At 43.4% G+C, this 21291-nt stretch overlaps 1 protein-coding gene and 1 pseudogene across 4 annotated transcripts in view; both read left to right on the top strand.

Annotated features, from left to right (window-relative positions):
- The first annotated feature begins 5918 nt into the window (after positions 1 to 5918).
- On the top strand, positions 5919 to 7071 carry LOC101401541 (interferon regulatory factor 3-like; annotated as a pseudogene).
- An 11283-nt stretch (positions 7072 to 18354) lies between these two features.
- SH3RF2 (SH3 domain containing ring finger 2) overlaps positions 18355 to 21291 on the top strand; it is a 132567-nt gene continuing 129630 nt past the window's right edge. For 3 of the 4 annotated variants that reach the window (XM_014794855.2, XM_014794848.2, XM_014794851.2), the window contains exons 1-2: positions 18356 to 18454; positions 19626 to 20109. In XM_014794855.2, coding sequence (XP_014650341.2) covers positions 19732 to 20109 — 378 coding nt within the window. In that variant the 5' untranslated portion in view covers positions 18356 to 18454; positions 19626 to 19731. Of the gene's footprint in view, positions 18455 to 19625; positions 20110 to 21291 lie in introns of all 4 variants that reach the window. The other variant, XM_087429610.1, reaches the window with a different exon arrangement.

Genomic DNA, 21291 nt, shown 5'->3' with positions numbered 1-21291 from the left:
CCATTCCTGTGCCTTCCTCACAAGTAGAGCAGGGTCAGTGTTTGGTCATCTTAAATGGTCTGTGGATGTTCTGTAAACCCCCCTAGTTATTGTTACTACTTGGCTTGTCCTGTCCGAGGTTATTGTCCACCTTGATTCTCTAGGGCCCTGTGGACTGAGAACTTCAACAGCCAGAGATTACTCTCAACGCTGTCCAACTTTCACATAGAGGTTTCCGGAACAACCCTAAGCCAGTGAGTCCTGTTGCATAAGAAGATAGGCTCTAGAATCTAGACACTAGAGGGCTGTGTGTCCTTGGACACCTCCTTGTGTCTCAGTTCCTCATCTGTACAGTGGGTTTACCACCAGGACCCATCTCATCGGAGTGTTGCAAGTGGCAAATGAGATAATCTGTTCAAAGCTCTCAGCATGTGCCTGAAACAGGGTTCATGCATGATAAACATTAGCTCAAACATTCAACCAGCCAAAAATACTGGACCCCCATGGGGAAGTGCCCGCAGCACACTTGGCTGACACAAGAGTCACCATGGACAGATGGGGAAAAAAGAAAGACGAGCTTATCCATCAGGAAGCAGATGATGCTCTGTGGAGAACTCCAAGAGCTGCGCATGGCTGTGTGGGAGGCAAGGGGGTGGAGGAGAATGGAGGATGCTGCTCAGAGCCCCTGCTTGCACTGGGGTGGGAATCATGTGTGACAGGAAAGGAAAAGAACAGAAGTGACAAACTCACTGTGCGTGTGTCTGTCATCCTGGATGAGCAATAGAGATGATAAGAATACTCAAGACCAGGTTATATCATGAGATGAAGAATAAAAAAGCATATTATTAGGGGAAATTGATGCTCTGTGAAACCAGAGCTTTTAGAACAAAGAGAATCAGACTGACATTTTGTGAGGCCGGGGAAGTGTGATTCATTCATGATTGGTTACAGGTCTTGGGGTCTTTCGTTTTATTGTTTTGCTGTCCTTTTTCTCCCCAAGGCCCCAGGCTGAACCCTGGGGGCAGTCTATGAAAAAGCCCTTGAAGGGAGGTGTTGGGGAGGAGGAGGATTTCTTGTCACAGAAATACACACAATCCGTATTTTGAAGGGCTTTATTTGAACTTCTTAGAAAATACTTCAGAGCAGGTGTGTACAATCTTACTATAAACTCCACCTTATACTTTTCAAAGGAGGCAATTTAAGGGGTGGAGGAGAGCATGGACCTAGCTATCAGGCCTGAATTCAAACAAGGTTCAAATTAAGATGATTGACTGTGGTACCTTGAGGAAATCACTTAACTCCTCTGAGCCTGTTTCCTCATCTGTAAAATGGGGTCAAGATTATATTCAACCTTACAGAGTTGTTGTGAGAAATTACACGAAACATACATGGGGCAGCATAGAGTAAGCCCTCTGAAAGGGCTTTGTCCTCATTTACATCATTGTTGTCACTATTCCTAAGAAGTAATGGGAGCAACAATGGAAGCCAACATAAAATCAAGGAGTTCCCTGGCTTAGAATCATAGCAGCACTCAGAAAACACGCAAATCACCTGTTTCAACCCTAACAACAATGACAGCTATTGCCAGATTTATTTTATAAGTTCCTTGTCCTTTTTGAAAAGGCAATTATTTCCAGGGCAGGAAGTCTCCAGAATCCACATCTCCTTTAAGACACAGAATGGTATTGTTGTGCCAAGACAGAAAAATTCTCCACGGAATTTGCCCGATGCCCCCACCCCACCCCACCACCAGTAACCAATTCTCATGTCTCCTTTCTTCCCCAAAGTTGATCCCCAAGGTACAAATGACCCAGAAAGGAAAGCAATTCCTGTTGTTCTTTCTCAAGTTCTTCCGTGTTTTAGACTCAAGTATTTGTGTTTCCATGTTCCAGTCTCTCCAGAGCTGTGGATTACTCTAATGACATTTTAGAAAGAGAAGAGGTGTGACAATGAGAGTAAGTGTGCAGAATATAGACAAGGACCATGATCCAAAAAAAGAAAACACATCTCCCACCCACTCACTCATTGAATCACGCTGTAAACCCTGACAGAATCCCCACTGTGGGGCAGGCCCTGTGCTAGGAGCTGGGCAACAAAGAGAAGAGAACATGGTCCTTGATCTGGAAGTTCAGAGTCTGGAAGGTAGACAGTGATAAATGACCACAGCAGTGGAGAGAGGAGGGGCACCTGTCTCATCCTCAGGATAGGCCCAGTGCTGCCTTCTGATGAGATTATTGGACTCATGTCCTGTGGACCAGCCTTAGGAGTAGGTAGTGAACACCCAGGGATATCCTGGAATACCTCCCACCCCTCACCTGGCTCCATGCTGAACTCCCCCATTGGTCTTCATTTTGGAATAAGGGACCATCCCTTGGATGAATGGCAGTAGCCTTAGGAGACATCATCATCAGCTGCACCAAAACCACTTTCCTTAATTCCCTTAACAGAACTTTACAGTTTACAAAACACTTTTGCATTTACTATCTGGTGGTGGGGAGGTGGTTTTGTCCCCATTTTACAGGTAAGGAAGTTAAATACTTAGCCTGTGGCCTTGCAGCTCAAAGGTGAAAGAGCTGGGTCTTGAACCTGCCCTCAATTTAGATAAGAAAATGGGAGTTTAGAAGATCACTTGCTGAGGTCACACTCTCCAAGCTAGGAAGTGAGGAGATGGGCCCTATGGATCTGACCCCTAGACTCTTAACCCTAATGTAACACTGAGTCCCATCCCTGGCTGTATTTGAAGGGTTTGCAGATCCAAGTAGCATTTCTTGCAACTCAACTGCCTGAGAAACAATGACAAAGGAGAGTTTAAGTATTGGGTGGGTGGGAGGGAGGAGGAGAAGCTGTTAATTTTAGATCTGTAATTCAGACTGCTCATTAAATGGCAGAGGTGTCACCCCTTATCTTTGTCATCCACCTTCTAAAATAGAAGAGTCAGGGCCTATGATTTCCTCAGTGGGAAGATCCATCCTTCACATACTTAAAAACCCTGGGAATGATGGGGCTTTTACATGTCACCAAAGGAGACTCTGGCCTGTAGAAGTCTCCTGTCATTTTCCCCAAAACATGCCCTCAACACTTGCTTGAGAGTCTTGTGCTATAGGAGAATGTTCCAAAAATTTGTTTTTTAATCCAGGCATACCTTAGGGGAGCCAGGCTGATAAAACTGCATTGGGAACTAGTCATTCTGGGCCCCTCATCCCTGTGTCTGAGTCACACAGATGTCCTCAGCAGAAATGACTTGTGGATTCTAACCCCCTAGAACACTAAATTCCTCCTCCTCACTGCTTATGTCAGTTCTATGTAAATTTAAAATTAAGCAATTATTTGACATAGCCAAAATGAGGACCCTAAAATTAGCATTATAGCCAGGTGGTGGTGTCTACAAGATTACCCCCGCCCCAGAAGATAAGGGGTGATAGTAGCTCACACCCATCTGGTGTTTACTGTGTGCCAGGCACTAGTCTCAAAGTGTAGCCTGGGACCACCACATCAGCATTGCCTGGGAACTGGTTAGAAATGCAAATTCTCAGGCCCCACCCCAGACTTATTGATTCAGAACCCCAGATGATGGAGTCCAGCAATCTGTTTTAACAAGCTGTCTGGGTGATTCTAAAGTTTGAGAACCCTGCCTGACTTCATTGAGTCCTCGAAATGACTGTGGAAGATACAGGAACTATTGGGCATTACTGTTCCCCTTTTATAGAGAAGGAACCTAAGTCTCACAAGTCTCACCTGTCTAAAGTGAATCATAACTCCAGGATTGGAATGCAGGCCATTCTGCTAGCCAAGTTCCCACTTCCCTAAACAATGTATTTCCTCACCAGTGAAAAGTAAGCATGAAAGTCAGGGAGAAAAGTGACTATTCCCATGGAAACCAATTAAAGGTAACTTCAGTCCAGGGTTGGGAAAGAAATTAACATCTATTGAACGTCAGCTATGTGCCAGTCACTGTACATAAATATCTCATCTCATTTAATTCTCCCGAAAGCCCGTGCTAGGTAGGCATTCTGAAATCAGGTCAGGTAGGGTAAGCAACTTTCCCAGGCTCTCACAGCCAAGTAAGTTGCAGAATAGAATGTGATTCCTGCTTAGTCTGTCTCTAAAATCCTCACAGCCTCCCTGGGGCACACTTACACATTCAGCATAGACACATGTCCTCATGGCAAAAAGACCAGAAAACCAGGAATGAATGCTTATGCAGCAGCAAATGAGATCACCCTGCTCCAGGGGTGAAAAACTACCTCAACAGCAATTGTGGGGCTTTCACAGAGTCACCAGTCACCCCAGTCTGCTCCTCCCTCCCCTCCCTTCTTCCCCTCTCAAAAACCACCAACTTCTCTCTTTCACCTTGTGAGACAGAGGAAGTCAAATTCTTACCAAACTGAACATGTTGATTCTCTTCCTATTAATTGAGTATTCACCTACCTTTCTAGGGAAGCAAGCCCCTTAGTGAGTAATGATGCCAGGAATGGGATGAATTGCCAGTTGGAAGCCTAGCAATATTCAGTGAGGATTATCATAATGTTATGGATGCCTTTAGCCAGCTCCTCACACAGAACACATACACGCCCTCGAAACTGGCTTGGAATTTACCAGCAACCTTCCAAGTCAGTGGCTTAATTAACTTGCAGGCTGTGTATGACATGTCATGAAATGTCTCTAAAATCAAGCAGCACAGGAAGGTATAAAACTTAGAAACTGCAGTTTCTCAGCCATCATTTTGTAGAGTTTTTTTTTTTTTTTAACAAGTTGGGGTTTTTTTTCACTTAAAAACACAGTGTTTCCCCCCATTGTTCATAGAATCAAGGAAACATAAAATGAAAACTCTGGGTGAAATTATTTGTTGACGTAAATATATAAAACAGCCCCCAAATCTCCCTAGCTTTAAACCTGTCATTGGCTCTCAGGTGCTTTTAGGATGCAGCGCAGACGTCCCAGGCTGCTGAGTCAAGCCCTTGTGGTCGGGTGGCTGCCCACACTCCAGTCCCGAATGCTGACACTCCCTGCTCCAAACTCAGAGCTCAGGCTGTATGGAGTACGGGTGGTTCCCAGAAGGTCCCAGGTCCTCTCCCGCCTTCATGCCTTTGTACCTGTGGGTCTCTCAGCCTGGAATCCTCCCTCCATTTCTTTAGCAGGCTGACTTCTCCCACTCATCCCCCAAAACTCAGCCCAGGTGCCACCTCTTCCAGGAAGTCTTCCCTGACCTCTAGTGGGGTCTCCCAAGGCACCATGTTTCTGACCCTCATCTCACTACTTTTCACACTATTTTGTAATAGTCTGTTTACTTTGGTGTCACCTCCAAAGCCAGGAACTCCATGAAAGTATCTCAGTGTCGTCAGGGCCCAACACAGGGACAGGAACATAATAAGAACTCAAAACATCTTTGTTAAATGAATGAGTGAATGAATGAATGAATGATGATCACTTAGATATTCATTTTTCCACAAGCTCTGGGTACATCCAGGAAATGAGAGATACGACTGTTCTCTCCCAAGGCCCTTAAAATGCTGCTTCTGCTCCCAGGGACTCATATGGTCCAACATGGCCAGAAGTATCTCAAGGCTGCAGAAACCCTAGTTCAAAACATTATCTAGATAACCCAGTATCATCATCTAGATGAGCCCAGGGATGTCCACCAAACTCAAGATTCTTGAGATCAGTAACAAAACCAAACCTAGGCCAAAATCTTGCAACTGGTTCCAGTCTGAAATGGTCTAGAAATTCACTTTGATTCAGACTTTCCTAGCATAAGGCCAGTGTAAGTGTGTTTCATGTGTTTGTCTTTTTTTTATTACAAAAGCAGTAGATAGAAAAGAAGCCCCACCCCTCTAAAGCTCAGCTGGTGGGAAGGGGGGTGTGCAGCTATGGGTTCGAGGGCTACCTGGAGCCCAAAGACAGGGGTGGGGCCCAGCACCCTGCATGCCTCGACCCGGTCAATGGAAACCCGAACGCCTCGGATCCTACTCTGGCTGGTGTCACAGCTGGACTTGGGGCAGCTGGAGGACATGGCCTGGCTGGACCAGAGCTGCAAGCGCTTCTGCATCCCTTGAAAGCACAGCTTGGCTTGCAGCACGAGGCTTCGGCATCTTCCAGGCTTGGGCCGCCTACACTCCTGGGAAGGGTAAGCCCGACCTACCGACCCAGAAGCAGAATTTCCAGTCCACCCTGAAGTGGAAGGAAGTGTTGCATTTAGCTGGGGACAGAGCAAGGACCGCCACAACCTGCACAAGATCTTCAAATTTGTGACCTGAGAAGCTGGGAACTTTCCTGAGCTGGATACCTCTCCAGACATCAAGGGCAGATGCAGACCTCTGATACCCAGGCAAACACTCTGGAGGAGTTACTGAGTGACATGATCTTGGCCCTAGTCCCAGATAGGGGACCCTCGAGCCTGGCTGTGCCCCCTGGGCACCCACCTCAGCTCTTGCTGAACCCCAATTTAGATATCCCTGCTCCCGACCCAAATTTGGAAGGAACACCCTGAAAACCTACTGAGGTGGCTGTTGGTGCCTGAGGAAGGTGAGTGCCAGCTCTGAGCGAGAGAGCCTGGGCCTGGGGTGATAGGCCCCCTTACACTCTCTTAATCTCTCTCCCCTTTCGCATCGCTGCTGCCACTGCTCAGAGTGGGAGTTCGAGGTGTCCACCTTCTACCACTCTGTGGAGAGCTAGTCAGAGGCTCTGGGCCCAGCAGCTGGGGCACTGCCACACATACTGGGCTATGGATGAGCAGCTCTTCCCTGACAGTGGTCACAGGCTGATGGTGAGGTCCGCAAGAACAAGAAACGACGCATGTTCAACCTGGGGCCCTTCATGGGAGATATGATGGTCTTCATCGAAGGAAGCGGACACTCTTCACACTACACCCTCTGGTTCTCTGTGAGGGAGCTGTGGCCCCAGGACCACAGGCTGATGATGGTCAAGGTTGTTCCCATGTGCCTCAGGGCCCTACTAGACATGGCCTGGGTAGGGGATGCCTCCTCACTGGAGAACATTGTGGACCTGCACATTTCCAACTGCCATCCACTCTCCCTCCCCTCAGACCAGTACAAAGCCTACTTCCAGAACCTGGGCAAGGACATGGATTTCTAGGTCACTAGGGAGACCGGAGCCCTTGCTCTTCACAGGTGTAGGCTCCTCGCCCCCCACCTTGACCAATAAACCAGTTCTTGCCGTGGTCCCCTTAAACATAAAGCAATGTATAGAGACTGGAAGATCATACTCTGATATTGACCTTTAATACGATTCTCCAGAGATAGCCATTGCTAAGAGTATTTTAGAGGTTGATACGCAGTGAAAAATCCAGTTCACAGATGACCACATACAATATATATTTTTTAATATTTCTATTAGCTGCTACAAAATAAAAATCAAGAGGTTCTCATAACAGATATTTTCATGGAGCTTTGAAAGTGGCAGAGAAGTAAATAGACTACCACAAAGTAGTGAGTACCATGAAAAGTACCATGATTTACAGCTTTTCTTGGAAAATCCAAAGATCAGCCACCCCATTAGCAATGATTAGCTGAAGCTGAGTGGTGCCAATTGCTTTCACACAGGGTGTGCTCTCAAGTTTGTCATAATCTCTACCTAACTCATTTATAAAACTAGTCTGGCTCCCGTATCCATTTGAGTTTGCAATTATTGATGTCTATCCTTACAAAAGCCTCCTATAATATTATAAGTATTATGAGCACTGCCTACAATCTTCTCTCTTCTATTATATTCCATGTCAATACATACAACTCTACCTATATATTCCTCTATGACTACACTATGGTATATACATATATAAGCAATCTCTTCCTGATGGATATTTAGATTAGCTCCATTTATCTTCAATTGCAAACAATGTACCAGTAAATGTCCTTGTATATATCTTTGCATAGTTTGTGGGCATTTCTCTTCAATAAACTTCTAAATGTGAAATTACTGAGTAAAAGAGAACACACATTTAAAATTTCATTAGATAATGTGAAGTTGGTTTAGAATTCAAACCATTTTTAGCCCCAAGCAAGGAGCAGGGAGTGGTTGAGGCTGGAGAGTGGCATCGAGAGATGAGCTGTCCTCCATCTGAGCCCTCTTCTTCAATAGCCATACTCCTATGCTCCTGGTCTACCCCTAACTGATTGCCACAAAGATAACACTGAAAATAAAAGACCCAGACCTAGCAGGATGAATGTATTTTAGAATTCTAGCTGAAAAGTTAATTCGCAGTCATAAATTGGGCATGAAAACAAAATGAGGTAACAATTCTGGTTATATCTGTAGATTCTCCATTTGTTATTAAAAACCAAAGAAATTTTTATCCAAATATATTGACTAGCCTTTATTAGTTTTTTGGCATTTTCATTATTTTATCTAAAAAGAAATACCCCCTATACTCCCTCCCTTGTGTTTCAGGCTTATTTCCCTTTCTGTTTCTTGTAGATTAACCTGATGTTACCATGTGTAGGCTGCTTATGTTTCCAAGGTTTGGGCTCTACTGAATGGAACTAAAGATAAAAACCTGGGATCAAAGTTGCAATAAGGTATTGATTAAAATAGCCTCTTTTTTAATATGATAAAGGCAGTAAATGAGATGACTTGAAGGTTAAGACTGTAGACTGCCTACGCATAAGTCTCCAACTTCCCCAAGCACTAGCTGGGGCAAAAAATAATCCCTGTAAGCCTCTGTTTCCTCATCTGTTAAGATGCGGGTACTAATAGGCTTCTAGATTTTGCACAGAATCTGGCACAAAATAATGTCAATTGTTATTATTTATTCTAAGATAATAGCCAACCTCACCCCCTCTTAAAGTTCTACAGGGAGCTGCAGTACCCAAGACCACATAAGCCTCTGGGCAGCTACTCTGTGAGCTGACAGTCAGGTAATGGCCACAAATCAGAATGAATAACTCCTTCAAGACAAGAAGCCAGGAGTCAAGCTCAGTTTTAAACTGTACTTTAGATTCAACACGATAGATAACAAGAGGCCTGGGAAGAGGATAATGGCTAACCTTTACTGATGACTTATTCTGTGTCACACTCTTTGAAGCATTTTATAAGCATGCTCTCAGTGTATGCTCGCGATAACACTATGGAGTAAGTGCTATTATTATCATCCCTATTTTACAGATGAGAACACCCAGTACAGAGTGTGTAATCAACTTGCTCTAGGTCACACTCTTACTTAATAAGATGGCACAGGCCCTCTGACTCCACAGTTTATGCTCTTAACCACTATAGTAAGTTAGAAACAATGGCAGAAAGAGGGAAATTACGGCTAAGACAAAAAGAGGAATTCGGATATTGTCAACTAATATCTTTCAAGCCACTTCTATGCACCAGACACTGTTCTAAGTGCTACCAACACATATTAGGAAGTTTGTTCCTTATGGCAACCCTGAGAAGTACATATTAGTGACAACACTTTAATTGGTGGGCTTAGAGCTACTGACCACCCAGGGTCACAGGTTAGTGGTAGAGGTGAGTTTCCAAAGCATGTCGGCAGATTCCAAGTTCCAAGCTTTCTCCCTAGGAATGCTGTGAGAATTGCAAACACAAATGAGTCATCCTCATCACTCAGCAAATATTTATTAAGCACTCGCTTGTAGCAGGCACAAATGAACAACACAGACATGATTCCTGCACCATGGAACAGAGATTAAGTGGAAGAGAGAGACAATTTATAAGGACAAGTGAGTAAATAACATACAATATTATATAATTAATATATAATTAGCACCATCACAGGGCCCCAAAAATGTCTAATTGATTTGACAAATGTCATTTATAGTCAGTTACAGGAAAATAATTCTAATTCTTTAAAAAAAAAAAAGGAAAACATTTGTTTCTCATGTATTTCGTGTTATCCTAGAAGACCTACCTATGAATGGAGACATTTAGGACTAATCAGGGCATTTAGAGAATTACTGAGTTTTGCAACTTTCCCACCTGTGATCAAAAATACAAGATTGTGGTTACCCAGAAGCCTAAGCAGATTGTCAGCTTTTGCACAGACTTGCCCTGAATTTAATAGGAATTAAGGCTGCATCCTGCTCATAGTTTTGAATTGAAACATTTACTGATTTCATCAGAAAGGAAACAGTAAAGGTAGAGGAGGAAGACCGGTTAGGAGTGAAGTGGCTGATCACAGCCCTATTCGTGTGTAAGGCACAGTCTCTCCTATGGATTAACAACTACTTACAGCAGTTTCGGAGCTTTGCAAGTCATTTTTCTTTTCTTTTCTTTTCTTTTTCTTTCTTTTTTTTTTTTTTTTTGTGAGGGAGATTAGCCCTCACTAACATCTGTTGCCAATCCTCCTCTTTTTGCTGAGGAAGATTGGCCCTGGGCTAACACCCGTGCCCATCCTCCTCTACTTTATATGTGGGACGCCTGCCACAGCATGGCTTGACAAGCGGTGCATAGGTCCGCACCCAGGATCTGAACCTGCGAACCCTGGGCCGCCGAAGCAAAGTGCGTGAACTTAACCACTATCCCACTGAGCTGGCCCCAGTCATTTTTCTTTTTAATGGCTATTTTATTAATTGTAATGCATAGGCTATTTGTGTTAGAGGATTCAACTTCCCTTGTTATAAATGTTTAGTAAATCTATAATGATTTAAGCTATTTTCATTATCTTTGAAAACTTTATTACACTAGTAACATATGTTCATTGTAGGAAAAAAAATACACATGAACAAAATGAAAAAGTTAAAATCAACTAATAAGTCCATCCAGAAATAACTGTTGCTGACATTTTGGCATACATTCTTCTAGTCTCAATGTTATATTTCTATGTATAGTTCTTAAATAATCTGGGCTCATATAGGTTGTAAGTTTCTATATTCACTTAATTGTGAATGACCTTCATGTCATTAAATATACATCTCCACTATCACTTTTAATAGTTGTACTATATATATATATATATGCAAATACCACCATTTATTTACCAACTCCCCTGTTGTTGCACATTAAGGATATTTTTAACTTTTCACTATTATAAGTAATTATATGAGGAATATACTTGGGTATATGTCTGTTACATTAGTATAAATTTCTAGAAGTGGTATTCAGAGTCAAATATTTGTAAAGCTTTGGCTTTTCTTATTTTTACTGGTTTCTTTTTTTTTTTTCATTTTTCATTTTGAAATAATTATAGACTCACAAGAAGTTGCAAAAATAGTGCAGAGAAGTCCTTTGCAGCCTTCACCAATCTTCCCCCAATGATAACATCTTATATAACTATAATGCAGTATAAAAGCTAGGAAATTCACATTGGCACAATACAATAGTGAGACTATAGACTTTATTTGGATTTAACCAGCTGAATTATTTTTTAATATTAATAGAATGGTAAGATGCATTCTTACTTATTTTCCTACTTTCTCCTCTCACACAGCTGCCTTTAGAACTCCCTTCCAGTCTTCTGTAGAGGAAGGACTATAACTACGTTTACTACAACTAGTAGACTGTTGCCTTTTATTGAAAATCAAGGAGAAAGGCAGGTAAGAATCTCTCACCAGATGCGAAGGTAGGTAAACCATCATTGATAGCACAGAAGATGGGTAGGGTTCTGCCCTCCTTTTGGTTCTTCGCAGTCATCCCAGTTCCTTTATGATACACTAGAACAGAGTTTCCCAAACCTGGGGTACCCCAATACAAAATAAATAACACTGAAACATACAGTGAGAAGTTATTCATTTCTCCTTCACTCCTTGGATTACATCAAGGAGAAAGCCTCCATTTAGGGCTAGTCCTTAATGCCTCTCTAACACTTGCAAATTCTCCCTTTTTAACAAATTGCTCAGGTCTCAAGTTCAGATTTAGGCAGTCAATAGCATTTAACTAAAATTCAATGGCATTTTGTTTTAATTTAAGGTACACTTTCTTTCACCTTTCAGTTGCAGCAGATGAAACTGGTTTTCCATTTACAGAAGAAGTATTTTTTAAAGTTTCCTTTTAAAATAAATTTATTTCAGTAAAAAAAATGATTTGACATTAAAAATAAGTATATGACTATGGCAAAAAGATGGAATGCAAATGACTGAGGTTAGAGATACATTGCGTCAGATCATTTTGGTCAATAAAGAACTGACCAACCACATGGCCTAGCGTATTCCTCTTTGGATTTAGTTTGGGCTAGGTGAGAACCATCTGGCTCCTAGTTCTCTTGTGTGATCTGCTTACAAAAAAGAAGAAAGATGATTCATATATATATACACATTTTTTAATTGAAGTAACATTGGTTTATAACATTATATAGGTTTCAGGTGTACAACATTATCATTCGACATGTGTGTATACTACAGATGGCACTCACCACCAGAAGTCTAGTTTCCATCCGTCACCATACAATTGACCCCCTTTACCCATTTCACCCTCCTCCTATCCTCCTTCCTCTCTGGTAAACACCAATCTGTTGTCTGCTTCTGTGAGTTTGTTTTTGTTTTGTTTTGTTTGTTCATTTGTTTTGTTTTCATTTTGTTTTGTTTTTCTGGTGAATTTATTAATAGAAAAACAAATAGATAAAATTGGAAAAGGAAAAGATAAATGCACAGTGTTTAAACAATATATAAATTCCTCTATTTAATTTGATGTTAATATATTTGAAAATCTAAGTGAAATATATACATTTCTAAGAAAATAGATATTATCAAAATGTAATAAAGAAAAATCTGAAAACCTAAAAAAAAAGAAGATGGGAAGAACCCTACATCTATTAAGCACTTATTGTATGCATCATTTCATTGACTCCTCAGAACAACCCAATGAGACACGTCCTATTAGTAACCTCATTTTAAACATGAGGAAGCCAAGGGACAGAGAAATGGAGTAATTTGCCCAAGTGATGCATCTAGAAACTGGCAGAGCTGAGATTCTGACCAGGTGACTGCTAGTCCTTACTGTTTCTCATTAAACTTAAGAACCTTAAGTCATCTTTAGAGAATCTGGGATGACTCTTTGTCCTTGTCAGGAGTTTGGGTCACTTTATTGTGGGTCTGGTGATGGCATAGGCATACTTTAAAGTATATTCCTCACCTGCAAACATCCTCCTGATCAGAAAGGAAATCTCACAGTTAACTTCATTGAGGGCTGGCATCTTTCAAATAAAGACAGACTATCTAATAGCCATTCAACCCCTGTAATTCTACTTTCCTTCACATTTCCACTATTGGAAAGGTGCCCACTTTTCTCCAATCATTCCTCTCCCTGGATAGTTCCAAAGGTTTCCCAGTATCATTAGAAAACCAAATCATATGGGCAAATTCAGCATCATGGAAACAGATAACATGGCTCCATTTAAATATTTAAAACATATATCCAAATTTATAGTAGGTACTGAGTAAAGAAAGCAAAGAAGTACAAAATATGGCCTCTGCCAAAAAGAGTCTAATAACAGTCAACAGGCTTCATGACCCTTTCAGTTATAAAGCTTTACATTCCCAACTACCTGAACTCCTTTGATGGACTTATGGATTGGTTTACAAATGATTAACTTTATGGCAAAGATTCTGAGACCACCAAAGTGTTAAGAGCCAGTCACATGAAAATAGCACACCTCTAAAATTATAACTCCAATAAATAAATAAATGTTATTGACAAAAACTGTCTGCACACTTGTTTTGTGATTTAACTTTAAATTTGAAAGAAACTGTCTTAGCCTGAGACAAAGGCTTGCTTGCTTGAAGGTAATTCATTTGGGAGCAGAAGTTAGGGATGGAGGAGTGACACAGGGAGCGAAGAAGAGACAATACCAAGGATGCACTATTGCATTAGCCACCCAGTGGATGAATGTTACTCATCCCACAGAACCTTATGAAGAGCCTTATGAAATCTCAGGACTGCCTACTCTAAAGGATGAAAGGGGGAAGGATTTATCCATAGATTCCCCATTCGTCAAAGATGGCCCACACTTCTGGATTGTGCACATGTGAGTTGGAGCAGGTTCCCATGGGTGTCCCATATTGCAACATCAGAGATGCTCTGGGGCAGGAGGCAAGAGGTGCATGGCAGGGTCCTGATGCTGCCAGGTAGTATCCATCTGAATATGCTAAAACTTCTTAACCTAATTAGGAGGTGGGCTGAGAATATTCAAGGTGGCACCCAAGAGGTGTCCAATATAGAACCATTATCAACAGTTTGATGTGCATCTGCCCAGACACAATTTTTTAAGAACATCATTCATTCATTCATAAACCCATTCAACAAACATTTATTAAGCATCAAACACATACCACTCACTGTGTTAGATACGAGGGATAGAGCAGTGACAAGACTTATATGTATCTTGCTCTCTTGGAGCTTATAGTCTATTTAGGGGAATCAAGCAATAAATAAATCATTATAACATAATTGCTGAATTACAATTGCGATAACTTATGAAGGAGTAGTGTAGAATGATAGACTTTCTAGTCATGAGACTCAAGGAAGGCTTCCTAAGGAAGCGACATTTAAGCTAAAACTTGCAGAGGAGGGGGTGAGAAAAGCAAAGACGGGAGAGAGTAATTAGAAAGAGAAGAGGAAGAAGAGAGTAACTAGAAAGTGTGTGCAGACAGAAAGAAGAGCATGAAGAAATACCCAGTGGCAGAAAACCTTAAACTATCCTGAGTAAAGAGAGAAAGCCAGTGGGACTGGAGTAGGGTGTCAGGGGGAGATGTGGGAGAAAGTCAAGGCAGGAGAGGTGGGGAGGAGCTAGATCATGTCCAGCCTGATGGGTCAGAAAAAGGATTTGGATTTTATCCTAAGGTCAACGGAACCTACTGAAGGGTTTTGAACAGGGGAACAATATGATCAGATTTGCTTTTTTTTTTTTTTTACATAAATCAAGATATAAATACAAGCAATAGAAGCTCATAAATATTACACAGGTATTTCAAAAGAGTGCAGTCTGTAATCACTAGGTAACAGTACAAATATAAACAGGAGTGTTGATGGGAGCAGTGGGGGTGGTGTCCTGAGCCTGGAGTCTGGGAAGGCATGCACAGTTCACCTTCTCGTTTGTTTTTGAGGACAAGATGTTCATCTGATTTGACGCCAAGGTAGCATTTGGGTAAGCCAGGATGAAATCCCCACTTAAAACTCTCCCCCTTCTTCAAAAGCTTCAAAAGAAAATTTCTCCTCAAGTTTCCACCAAGACTAACCTCACATGTGGGTGGTGTTGGGGACCACCTACGGAGTGTGATTTGAGAGGTGCTAAAAGACCACTCTTATGCAGTGTAAACTTTCCCCATCCTCCTCTAGTGCCTAAGATTCTACCATCACAGTTCTAGCCTGCTGAATCTTCAATTGCCAAATATGCTAGCACAGAGCAGCCCGCTGGATCTATTTCCTGGGATGGAGCTGGGTGTTTTGTGTTTTCTCAGGGATGGGAGGGCTTGAAGCTTTTTGAGACCACTGGCCATGCATGGGCATGGAGGAACCACGAGACTGGTAGCTTACAGAGAGAGAGAATCAAGGAGCTTGGGATCCTTTGACTTCATCGTGTTGTTTTGGGTTGGCTCTGAGATCAGCTGGTGTGTACAATATGGACACATGTATAAATGTGTGTGGATTTATACAGTAAAGCTATTTGGGTGCATTTACAGCTTATATATGACTTTATAACACGGGAAGCAATAATCGTAAGGAACATAGGCCCTGGGATTGGACTAACCTGGGTTCAGGCCACAACCTTTGTAGCCCCAGGAGAGCTACAGCACCTACCTTATGGGGCAGTTGAGAGGATTCAGTGAGATAATCTGTTTTAAGTCTTAGCACTGGTCCGTGGCACACAGCAAGTGCTCCATAAATGTTACTGTTAAGATTGTGTGTTTGTCCTTATGCAAGCATGTGTGTACATGTGCATGTAGGTGCAGATGTGAGTGTGTAAGGGTATAGAGTATGTTTAAGAATGAGAGAGAAGGAGGGAGAATGTTACCCACCCCCTATAGGAGGAGTTCCAGCCCTGGGGCAGCCCATTCTAGAGGGTGAGGGGACTGCAGGACAGCTCACGGAGGAGACAGCTCAGCTTTGCTAAGTGGGAATAAGGCAGAGCAAACAGCCTCAAACTACCAGGGGCTTCCTGATGAGCACAGAATCTCAAGTGGAAATTATTTGAAGGAGACAGGCAACAGAATGGGGTGGGATGTGACTGAAGCTCAAAACCCCTCCGTAAAAGGAAGGTTAAGAAAAAAAAAAAGAGTTGAAAATAGTGTTTGAAATTGACACATATCCAAATTAGGCCCCTGTGCTCAGAGGACAGATGACTTTGTCTTCTCCTTCCCAAATCTCTCCCCTGTTTTGAGTTTCACACATGTTTAATTTTTCCAAACTGACATGGAAGAACTTTGAAAAACATGTAAACCACTACAGTCTGGCCTCTTGGTCCCCTCTGAAGATTTTACCATGGAGTTGTATCTAAGTGCTTTCTGTATAATAAGGACTTGTCATCCTTATGTTGAGAGAGAAGACATAGTAAAAAAGAACACCCAGTGTCTGGTCACAGACCTGCCCCTAACTCACAGGGTAACTTCAAGGAATCTCTTGATCTCTCTGGGCACAGCTACCACATCTGCAAAAGAAGTTGATGAGTCCACTTTGGTCATCATTCTTGTGACTTCCTGCCATCCTAGGTGAGGTTTAGCTCTCTTCAACTATCTCTTCTTCCTTTAAAGCTATATCACCATATGACGTGTGTGGGAGATCAATACTGGCCACCTCAAAATATGTCTCTTTACCTTGATTATTTTCTCTGACGGACATTTGACCTCACCCACTAACTGCCTAAACAAATTTAACTCTGGGTATGGATAGACTGGAAGGGTCCTTGCTAAGCCCATTCGTATCAAAGTTCTGTTTAGTAAACATTTACATTTGTAAGGGAAATCTCCATTTGTAAAGGTATCTCCCTCTCTGTACTAGAAAGAAGGGGGGATGACCTTATCTCTAGAAACTCTTATCAGTAGGGAAGGAGAGGACTTAAATCTGCATACTCTTGATTACTGTGCTTTCTGATTCCCCGATCGCCAACATCCTCCTTTGTCTACCTGAATATGCTATTTAAGGTGAAAGACCTCCACGATTTGTCGAGAGACTCAATTTCCCTGGTTTCTCCCATGTATACATGTTGTAAAGCTTTGTTTGATTTTCTCCTACTATTTGGTCTCATGTCAATTTAATTTGTAGCCCAGCCAGAAAGGACCCTGAGTGAGTAGGGAATAGTCTTCCTTCCCTTCACATGATAGTAAGAGCCCAGACCACCTGCCTCTTGCTAGCTGTGACTCTGGAGATGGGTTATTTAATCTGTGTCTTGGTTTCCTCCTTTGTAAAATGAGGGTGAAGAAGAGGGCAGTGTACGTTGGGCTGTGAAAAGGATTAAATGAGTTAATATAGGTAAAGTATTAGAACAGTACTAGGCACAGATAAGGGCTACTCTGGTGTTAGGTAATATTATTATTATTACCAACTTTTTAATTAACTTTACATGAAATGTATTATTGATAAATCAAGAGATAGAAGTATAAGCATTGTTTGTGGCGATGAAAAGAGTCCGGTGGGTAGGGAGCAGGGGGAGAGCAGGACCATTGCTCTTCCTTTTTTAAAAAAGGATTTGATTTTTCAAAGATGAGTATGAACTACTGTGACACAATTTTTTTTAACTTAAGAGATGGAGCAAAAAAAAATCACCAAAGTCCCTCTCAAATTACTAACTTTAGGGATTAACTATGATTTTTTTTTTTTTTTGGTGAGGAAGATCGGCCCTGAGCTAACATCTGCCAATCCTCCTCTTTTTTTTTTTCCTGAGGAAGATTGGCCCTGAGCTAACATTCGTGCCCATCTTCCTCCACTTTTTATGGGACGCTGCCACAGCATGGCTTGCCAAGCGGTGCCTCCGTGCGCGCCCGGGATCCGAACCCGCGAACCCCGGGCCACTGCAGCGGGGCCGCAAAGCGGAGTGCGCGCACGTAACCGCTTACGCCACCAGACAGGCCCCCTGACTATCATTTTTAAGAAGTACTTTTTAGGTGGTCGGCTTATCTTTGTCATCATAGCTGCCATTAACATGTTTGACCTTTCAAGAAATCCTTGTAAAGGTTTAAAATAAACACAATCACCTTGGCATGCTTATAACTGAGCGTGTTTCAACTTCGTGGATAGGAGAGAAAACGACAAGGGTGAAAATCTAGACTTTGTAAATCTTGGCCTTGGGGGCTGGCTTATATTTTGCCTCTTATAATCCTTTCCCAGAAATCGACTCAGTTACATAAAGGAAGGATTAGTAGCAGAGAGTGAACTCAAAGACAAGCCTTGCTGGCTGCCCGGCGCTGAAAGCGTTAACAGGGCTGGGTAAGGCGATCCCTGAAATGAGTAAGACCCAGAGTTGTTCAAGTTTTCAAAGCGGCCAGCGGGGGCGGCAGCTCTTGGGGAAAAGGAAGCGCGTTGGACGGAGCCCGGACGGCCCAGCAGAGGATCGTGCTCAGCTGAACTCAGCCAGGGTTACAAGCTCAAGGTTAGTGGCCCCCCGCACACCTCCCCAGCGCTGACATCTCTGAAGAGTTGTCTCGGGAGGGCAGGCGCCATCTCTCATCCTGGTGTCTCGTGTCTGCATTTCTTACTAGTGGGGCCACCCGCCCCCGTGCCAGACCTCCCCGCCGCTGCGCTCACCCGGGCCTTGGCGCTTGTGAGGGACGGTTGACCTCTTCCCAGGAGACTTTTCTAAGGTGGAGACTTCTTTTCAGACATCCAAAAGGAAACTCTTCCTGGAACAAGGAATTTTTTCAGACACACACACGTTCACACACCTGTATATGCTGCTCCATCTTGGTTTTGGCAGGCTGTGACCACAATCCAGAATTCCCATCTGCTTCGGTTGAAACTGAGAACCATTATCAAAGTAACTAAACAGCCTCCGCGACTTTATCTTATGGGAGGAATATCGTCTCTGAGGCTAAGAGACTCAGGGTGAGAAGGCAAAAAAAAAAAGGAGGAAGAGAAATAGAGAAGGAAGGACGGGAGGTTGGGGGGGCGGGAAGGAAGGAAAGAAGGAAGGAAAAAGAAAAGAAAAAAACTTCTAAGTACCATGGCCTGTAATGGAGGCAAAACAATTTTTGAAAATAGTTTCCAGTAGAAATTTTTCTTGGACGTTGCTAGAATAAAATAATGGAGGAAGGTATATTGTGAAGGAAATAATTCTACATCTGCCAGAGATTCAGATATGCTTATCTATGTAAATAACTTGTCTGCATGTGAGGCAGATGCTAGACAAACCTAGGGAAAGAAGGAGGAGTAGATAGCTTCACAGAAATTGCATTCTGAGGGGGCTTTCACTTGAGAATTGAGCCTGCCTGTGGGAGGGCTTTCTTTACCCTTTGAGCCGGGGCTGAGAGAGGGGTGGGTATGCCCCTTCAACAGGCCAGTTTTGGCTCCCCGCTCTCGCCTTCCCCGCGGAGAGGCAATGAGTAAGGAGTCAGTCACTGTGCTGAATGCTCCCTCAGATCCTCCAGCAGGCAGGAGTCGAGTCTTCTACCTGCTAGCGCTGATTCAGAATGAGTCATGTGCAACTTGGGTGCTGGAACAAAGTCCTTGCAAACTGCTGCATGAGACACTGCCTCGATGTAGGTGGGATATACCTCTCAGAGCAGTCACATTTTTTTTCCTCTCTTCCTTTCTCACTCAAACAGGCAGGGATTCTGACGCTCTCAAGAGACCGGCTCTGCCCCCTCGGCTCAGCTGACCCTACAATGTGGACTCTGCCTCTCCAGGTCAGGACTGGCGTTTTAAAATAAAATGGATGATCTGACGTTGCTTGATCTTCTGGAGTGCCCCGTGTGCTTTGAAAAGCTCGATGTCACAGCCAAAGTCCTCCCTTGCCAGCACACCTTCTGCAAACCATGTCTCCAGAGGATTTTCAAGGCCCACAAGGAGCTGAGGTGCCCCGAATGCAGGACCCCGGTGTTTTGCAGCATCGAGGCCCTTCCGGCCAACCTGCTGCTTGTGCGTCTTCTGGATGGTGTGCGCGCGGGGCGGGGCTCGGGGAGAGGGGGCTCCTTCCGCAGGCCTGGCGTGCTGACCTCGCAGGACAGCAGGAAAAGCCGGGCTGACCCCAGAGGTCTGCAGTCCAGCCCTTTCCGCCTGGTGCCTAATGTCAGGATCCACATGGATGGGGTAAGAAAGATCTTATTTGTTCATCTCATGTCCACTTGGAGGTTGGATTTGTGTGTTCCAGCAATTAGGGATTATTTTCTTTTAGTTACATTTCAAAGAGGGCTGCCGATGATTCCCCAGAGATTAGTTTCTGTGGGCAGTGATCATTTTTCTGAAACTTGGTGGAATAGTGAGCCTATCTAATCCATCTAGGAATTCTCCTTAAAACTGTGAAAGCTTTCTAGGTTCTCCCTGCCTCTTGTTCAGAAGGTAATAGGGCAAGGAAAGCCTTCTTGAGTATATTTTTGATCTTGCATTTCTGCTGTTCTGAGGCCAAACCGGTGCATGGGAAATGCATGGAGGATGGGAAAAGAGAAAAATCCAAGTGCTTGTTGCTCTTGAAATCTCTGAGAAGTTCCCAAATGTCAAGTGTTGTTTGAATTTTGCCCAAATCCATCTTCCCACCCCCAGTTGTAAAGTGCTGTTATGACAATGCTCATTCATAATCCATTCAAAGCTATCAAGATACTTGACGCTCAAAGAACTCGCGAGAGGGATGCGTGTATGTGGGTGGACTTATTGACAGGAAAGGCTGGGCTGTGAAGTACAGCAGTCCTGTGCCGGAGCCCCACAGATGTGTCTTACTTTACAAAATGAACAAAACACGCATAAAATGCACCTCCGCGGCTGCAATAGAAAAATGAACAGGCCCAGTGGAGCCGCACAGGAGATCACCCAGTAACGCCTTTGGTGTTGGGATAATTTGAATCGCTCTGTGCAGCCATGCAGACGCATCCTGAGGACTGTATCTGGCCTGGCTGTGAGCCTGGTTGTGGCAAGCTGTGTAAGGCACGTCTGGAGAGAAGGACGTGGTCCTTGTGAGTCTGGCAGGATTATTTGCACTGTCACCCCTAGAGTCAGTGTGCCAAAGTGGACACGGCAAGCTGTGGCCTGGGTCGCTGGCATCCTTAGAAAGTCAAAGCCTCATTCTGTGAAGTCTTGCTGAGAGCAAGCTTTAATACTAGCAGCAGAGTCCCACGACTCCCTGCTGGGAAGTCACAGCGGGTGGGAGGGTCTTCCAAGATTCCTTCCCCACACAGGAGAATAGGCTCGTGATGTGCGTTCAGAACAACTTTCTAAAATGTTCCTTCCAATAGCTCACCGGTTCACTGCACCTTCAAGGTGCCCATGCAGTAGGGGAGT

The sequence above is a fragment of the Ceratotherium simum genome, chromosome 4 (genome assembly GCF_057802395.1).
Source record: "Ceratotherium simum simum isolate JZ-2026a chromosome 4, ASM5780239v1, whole genome shotgun sequence".
Taxonomy (NCBI): Eukaryota; Metazoa; Chordata; class Mammalia; order Perissodactyla; family Rhinocerotidae; genus Ceratotherium; species Ceratotherium simum.
This window is presented reverse-complemented; position numbering and strand designations above follow the sequence as displayed.